Genomic DNA, 7,532 nt, shown 5'->3' on the forward strand with positions numbered 1-7,532 from the left:
CAAATGTAGTGCATTTTTAGAGATTCAACACAGATGTTGCTTGGACATATTACTGTTAATTTATGTCTGCTTAAAATCTTCAAAATTGTTGTTGCATCAGTGTCTGATCCTCCAAAAGTACACTACTTTTGGAGAATCCAATATGCACTCGTCGAACTGCATAGTTAAAAAAAAACTATTGATTGTGAATGGGATCCGAAAAGAAGTTGCCCTCTTCATGTTCTTTTATATGTGTGTGTTTCGCACGTTTATCTTCTTCGATTATTAAGTTTCTTCATTAAAGCTCGATATTTATTAGCATTTCATGCTAAAACATGGATGTTTAGTACTGCAACAGAGTATTTTGGCATGGCAGGAGAGTAAGAGCAGATTATCTAACATCTGACATACAAGTTGTAACAAACAAATGGATGTTTTTCTTTTAAAAAAAAATTAAGTAATTATTTGATACTTAAAAAAATAATAATTACAATTTGATGTTTTTAGGACAAAAATTACTTAGTTACACATAAAGCAACTCACTAAATTGTAGTATTCCACCAAAAAGTTTCTGTACGGGTTTAAAAGTGTCTATCACATAGATAAGTTAATCATTATAAAAAGTCTATTACGTGAATGAATTACATAAAAATGTCTCGATGTACTACGAAAAAAGATACTTATGACTCATATGTTGAAATAGTTTCCACCTGTGTTCACTAGAGTCTACTTCATAAATTAGTTAATCACATAAAACAATGTACCGTAAATTAGTCAATCACATAAAACCATCTATCGCGTTTTTTAAAAAAAAAACATCCGACCTGCCGGATTCGAACCAGCGACCTAAAGATTTCAGCAGTGCCACTACAGTCTTCCGCTCTACCAACTGAGCTAAGGTCGGTGATTATATAATTGAGTCACAAAATATTGTAAATATTATATTATAATAACTAAAATGGTGTGTTCTATTGACATTAGACCACATGTATATTCAATTTCATTTGGCATAAATTTTAAATAACTATATATGTTATTAAGCAAAACATGTTCTGAAGTAACAAAACTAAATTACAAATGATGAATGTAATTGGATAGTGATAATGGTTTGTTAGAATGTAGAACAGTCCGTCCTTATAATTTTTGATCAGTTTATTATTTAGAATTTTGAAAGATGATCAAGGTAGTCTGCTTCAAAGCTATTGCATTATATGGACATGTATTCGCAAATCACAATATATAGTCAACCCTTCTCTTCTTTACTAAAATAATACTCATCATTTTACAAAATCAATACATAAATAACATTATTCTTCATATATTACCCATTAGAGATAAGCCTTGAGAATATGAATTTGACCAACATCAACAAACTAAATATTTAATTCATATTCATTAGTCAATTTAATTAATCAAAATAATTAATTTATGTTTATTTATTAAAAAGACAAAGATGAATCAGTCAACATACTTTTAAGCGTATTTACTAATGTATAAATCATTCTGTTGTTGTGTACCAAACGTTGTATGTTGAGTACATATACCACACATTTTGAGGAATTCAGCAAATGTAACTAAGTGGTTGTCCAATTTCATTATATCTTTCATTATACTCACCACCTCAATCTTATCTAATTATTTTCTCTATTTTTGTCTAGTATCATTCAACCTCATAAATACATCTAAGACATTTAATTTATTGCTTGAGGTTTTTTCATGAAACAAAGAGATATATATACACCCATAATATGAAAAATCATTAATGAAAATAATAAAATATTTTTGTTTATTTTCCCCCTTTCTATGAGACTAGTCTACAACCCATAAGAAGTTTTACGAACCGTAGATTGGTCTCGCAGACCTAAATCAGTAGCCAAAACTCCTGCAATCTATTTCCTTTTTGAAATCCTAAATGTTACACCATAAGCCTAGAAGATACACTCGTCGGTAAGTTTAAGTAAAACCCAAATAGACCTTTATAAGCCCATTAGGTACACAGATAAACTAAATTTACTAAAATGAGATACGGCAAGTCCAGATCCAGAGAAGGCGTAGACCAGACCTATAACCGTGAATGACCTTCAAGTAACCAACAAGAACCACCCATCTAAAGCGTACAAAACCCGTACCTCGAAGCAAAATTGAATCTCTCGGGGCGTCAGGCCATAGGAATAAGTGTGTCGACTCAATTGAGGATAAGACCATGACGTATAGGACCCTGAGAGGGTCCTACATAAGCCACTTGACATACATACAATAAGAGAGTTTAAGTAAGACGTCTCATATGCCGAATTATAACTATGTCTTGACAAACCATTATTAAACATCATAAGAGAGGTAGGAATGTAAACCATACACTACGTACAAATTCTCAAGAGTAAACAATAAAAGCAATAAATGATCTTCAAGGATTTTTCCTCAAAGTATGAGGACTCACCAATACTATAGCGAATAGAAATCCGAATCTAGACACGAGCAGGAGGAGGAACGTTAGACCCTATATTATGAAACAATATAGGCACATTTATGCATTAGTACATCGAATGTACTAAGTATGAGAAAATATGCATAAACGTAGACACAATATCATAGTAGGCTTAACACTTGTAATGCATGATAGAATGGAACATTTAAAAGCGTAGAAAGCAAAGTCATTGAAACCATGAGACAAGGAACTTACCTTGAACTTTCAATGTTCCTGCAACCACAATCACCACTGAAGCAAAATGTGTCAATCTGATACCTCATAAACAAATTTCAATGGTGCCCCATCATTCATTATCTTCTTCATAGAACCTGAGTAGATATGACACATACTGAGATTCTGCTTATTTTCGTACATGTTGGAAGGGGGGAGGAGTCAGATTATTACTCTGAGAATGTGATAAACATACCTATCATCAAACAGAATCAAATTGAGTGAAACACCAAACTAACAACTTACATTCTAACAGTCCCACAATTTCATATAAGTTAAATACAAAGTCTTATGAGAGTAGAAATCAGACTTTATTCGGTAAATAAAATTGCATAAACATACATGGAGAATAAAAATGCAAACTTTGATATGGAAAGACAGAGGATAAACACGTGTAGATTCTTATACACTTCGAGTAATTTGATGTTTTATATATAGACTTCAGTAATGAGTCTACCGCAGAAGATTATGTTCGTCATACAAAATAAAAAGTGATGGTTCCTCTGTGAAACGTAACAGACCTTGTTAAACAGTAAAATTAGTTGATTACAAAGTGCCTATAAATTCTAAATAAAATCTTACCTACTGTAATGCCTACCGCTCATGGGATTTGGCTTGATTTACCACATCAACATTCTAGCATGACCTAGGAACTAGTAACCTATAAGGAAATAAAGCATATTCGGTTTAAGTGGACAAACATCATGCTAAAAATATAGCACAAATGCGATTGATTGATAATTTTGCATTTATAATGTAAAAATAAACACAAATATTTTCTTCTGGAACTCGTGGAAAATAATATTTGAAAATTTGACTCAAAAAGTGCAAGAGAAACATAGACTTACGCCAATCCTGAATTATATAACCGTCTACTTGAATTTTATGAATATGGGAAATGTTTGACCACTGGAGTTTCGACCACTCCTATTGGTACAACTTTTTTCTAACTGTGGGCAACTATAAATGTAGAGTGTCCTTAAATTGGTGAGGCATTGCATGACATCTCTGGATGGCAGACGATCTAGTTTTTTGCGGTTCTCTAAAGATATATATTCCAAAGAAGCAAGGTTGACGAGCCCACCCAATAGAGCTTCTAACAATGGACAATCATACATGGATAGATACCGTAATTTGGGCATGACATTTGAGAAGTCCACATGTCATAGACTTTTGAAACTCATAAGATTCAATGATTTAGGAGAAGTAAGGTTGCCAAATCTCTGAGGAAGAGCCTCGATTCTAAAATTATCTATACCAAAGTGTGTTAGGGACCAGGGTTGAATAAGCTGATAAGGCAGAGAATCCCCGTACAAGTGTCCCCTAAGTTCAGTCTACGAAGGGACAACAACTGCTGGATGCCATTAAAAATCAATTGGAATGCCTCAAAATCCACCGTCTCTGAGAAAGGACCGATTCCCAGATCCATTAACCCAATGAGACGGTAAAGGCCCCCTGAGGGTAAACTAATCAATTTGGGACAATCTGATATACACAAAGAGGAAAGTGAAGGCATTTCTCCCACATGTAAAGGCAAGGAAACCAAGTTCTTACAGACTAACACATACATAGCCTCTGGAGAATATAAACAATTCTCTCTATTGGGAACATGAAGAGAAGTTAAATTGGGACAGTCGAATATTCGAAATGTCTTAAGATTGTACAAACTTTGTGGCAAATCACGAAACTCTCCACATTCTGAGACTAATAAGAATTGAAGAGAAATTTTGTTGCGTAGCATCTCATTTGGTACAAAGGTGAGCTCTTTCACGTGATCAACAGTATGATCCACAAGAGATGTTAAATTATTGCATAAGTTCAACAATGTCATTTCACTGTCAACTCTTTCGATTATTAATTCACGTAGGATTTCAAATTGAGTTGGAGTACTTTGTAATAGTGGACAGTCTGTAATTCTCAATTTCTCAAGCCTAGGAAAATTCTTACTCCAACTTCATCTCCTTTACACTCAATAAGGCTGCACATATTCACCAATACTAGTTATTTTAATGACGGGAACACATGGATATTGCCGTTATTGCTGCTTGATCCATTATAATTAATCTCAACACCATAAAATTTAGGTACGATCCATTCCAATTAAAGGAATCCTATCATCTCAATATGCCGAAGGAACTTTAGTTGGCCAAGCGATGGAATTTCTTTGCACTTTTTGCAAACACTTAATCTCAACTTGATCAAATTTGGTAGCAATCCTTCACTGAACCATGAAGTAAATATATCCCCGAAATAGTTCTCCACTTCTAAGGTTTTTAAGTTGGGATGTGGTTGAAGGCCATCCAACACATGGTCATCATTGATCTCATAGCCTTTGTTTCTTTGTGGGACCATAAATATGCCACGCTGGAGATATTTGGTTTCTCCTGTATATATATATATATATATATATATATATATATATATATATATATGTTGTTCGAGCCTTTTCTTTATTTCTGACTAATTGGAGACATCTGATAGTCAATTTACCTCTAAGGTTTTTCAAACGACCTGATTCTTCTACTCGACGATCTTTCTTTAAACTTACAAAGAACAATGGTAGCATCTAAAAACTAGTCAATTGACCCATATTAAATGACATCTAAATATATAATCAGTAATGATTACTGTTTCAATATATGTGTCTCAAACTTATTATATTTGCCATTTCTTCTGGAACTTTTCCGAGTGAAAAACAGTTTTTGACTCTAAGTGTTTGCAAATTGTAGAGCTTGCAAATGGAGTTGGGCTAGGTTGTGATTTTAGGGTTGGAGAGATCAAGATATCTGAAGAATATTAGCTTGCTGATTTTGCCTGATAACTCCACGATGCCTGATCCGGACAAATTTAAGACTCTCAAGAACTGAAAGCTCAATAGCATATCATAAGATATATTTCTTTTCTAGAACAATGTGCACAAACGTCCTGACTCATTTATCATGTCCATTTTATCACTTGGTGAGACCCATCCAATGTATCCAACTTGAGAAAGTTTTTCTTCATCATTGCCCTTCGAATCAAATAGTTTAGATTTTAAGATATCTCCATCAAAATCGTGCATCTTATAGTACTTTATATTGTTGTGCTCCTCTAGCTCAACATATTGCAGCAAGGAATTTTGCAATAGGATTTGTAAAAAATTGTGCCCAACATCTTCTATCACGGTGGTCTCTTGATATGGATGGAGAAACCCTTCTGCCATCCAGATTCGGATAATTTGTTCCTTTTCAAACACAATCTTTTGGAAACATTGCAAAGTAAGAAAAACATTTTTAAAGATATGGTGATGGTAGATAAACATAGCTGAGTTTTAGGATTTCCTTTAAGCTATTCTCTCCATTATCATGTTCACCTGCAACAATTGGGTTCCCATCAAGAATAGTCCACCATTCATGTTTCTCCTTGTTGCGCAACAGGCCTCCCAACACACTTGCTCCAAATGGTAGACCTTTTCAACAATCCTATTCTTCACGCTCACTATTTCTTCCGGATCTTACCCACCATAAAATGCTCATTGTTTGAAAATCGACCAACAATGATCATTCGCTAATTTTTCGAACATATGAAGGCCTACTGTCGCTACTGTGGATGCCTCCAGCTTCATACGAGTCATCACAAGAATGCAGTTTCCTCTGGATGTGTTTACTCCTCTCAAGCTGTCGATGAACTCATCCCACACTGGAAGGTCAAAACTCCACAAATCATCTAAGACAAGCAGATATATTTTTCCTCCTAGTTCATCTCGGAATTTCTTCACTATTATATCCCTGGTATGGACCTCAAGTTTCCGATGTGTCAATGATTCGAGGATCTGCTCAAGAAAGCTCTTAGTGTCTTACATTTCAGGTAGACACAACCAAGCTCTCTTTTCAAAGTGTTTTTCGATCTCTTCATCATTGAAAATTCACTTAGCAATAGTAGTTTTCCCTAAACCACCCACACCCACTATGGGAATAGCACACAGTACAACTTCCTCTCTCATGTTCAACATCTTCTCCTTAATTTCAGCAACATTATTATCTCTACCAACAACATCCAAAGAACCTACTAAGAAATCTGTTTCTCGAATCATCGGTACTATTTGCTGAGAAGGAACTATGAGTGATTGGAGACCTAGGTCTTTGGATAACTGATTGATATCCCTCAACCCTTCATTTATATTCTTAATTTTTTGAGATATTTTGCTTATAAAAGAAGATTGAGAAATGAAACTACTGACCTTCCTCATTGGACTGTTTTGAACTTGTTCTTGTAGAGATTCATATAGGAATTTATCAAGAACATTCTAAGCATCTTCACAAAATCTCTCAAGCATCATGAGCCATTTTCCACTGCTTGATCTTCGTCATCAACTTGTCGTCTTTGAGCATCATGAATGAAATCTTGAATGATAGATACATTTTGTGTCATCCTTCTGAGATGCTTGTTGCAATCCGGCCTAACTTTCTCAATAGTGAGAGAAAGAAGTTTTTCAAGCAAAACTTGAATTGTAGCAACAATTACAGGGTCAGCCATTGTTGCATTTGCTTTGTCTTTTTAATCCTTCACCAAAGTCTTCTCAAGGTTTTGGCACAAGTCTTTCTTTTGCTACTTGTTTATGGCCACTAAAGGAAACACAATAAAATTGGGTGTTTTTTTCTTCTTTTTCTAATGAATGTCAGTCACTTTCCAAATCAATAAGTGGTTTGGAAAAATTTTCAGGAAATATTACATTTTCCGTTTAAAAAAGAGTGAGCTAATTTAATGTGACACGGAGTTTTAGAAAATAAAGGATACTTTTGAATCTTATAATTTTAAATAAAATTTTTGATAAATGTAAAAAATTGTCCTTTAATCTTGTAGATTTAAACAAGTC

General features: G+C 34.1%; 1 protein-coding gene and 1 non-coding gene across 2 annotated transcripts; both read right to left on the reverse strand.

Moving 5' to 3' along the window:
* Positions 1-797: 797 nt before the first annotated feature.
* TRNAY-GUA (transfer RNA tyrosine (anticodon GUA)) lies at positions 798-883 on the reverse strand. Its single transcript is given in 2 exon segments — positions 798-833; positions 847-883. It is a non-coding gene; the product is annotated as a tRNA-Tyr (tRNA).
* A 5,305-nt stretch (positions 884-6,188) lies between these two features.
* Positions 6,189-7,192, reverse strand: LOC104649499 (putative disease resistance protein RGA3). Its single transcript, XM_010328945.1, has 2 exons — positions 7,010-7,192; positions 6,189-6,488 (listed from the first exon to the last, which is right to left on the reverse strand). Exons 1-2 carry the CDS (start codon positions 7,190-7,192, stop codon positions 6,189-6,191), a joined length of 483 nt encoding a protein of 160 aa, XP_010327247.1.
* Between the last annotated feature and the right edge of the window lie 340 nt (positions 7,193-7,532).

This window comes from Solanum lycopersicum, chromosome 10 (genome assembly GCF_036512215.1).
Source record: "Solanum lycopersicum chromosome 10, SLM_r2.1".
Taxonomy (NCBI): domain Eukaryota; kingdom Viridiplantae; phylum Streptophyta; class Magnoliopsida; order Solanales; family Solanaceae; genus Solanum; species Solanum lycopersicum.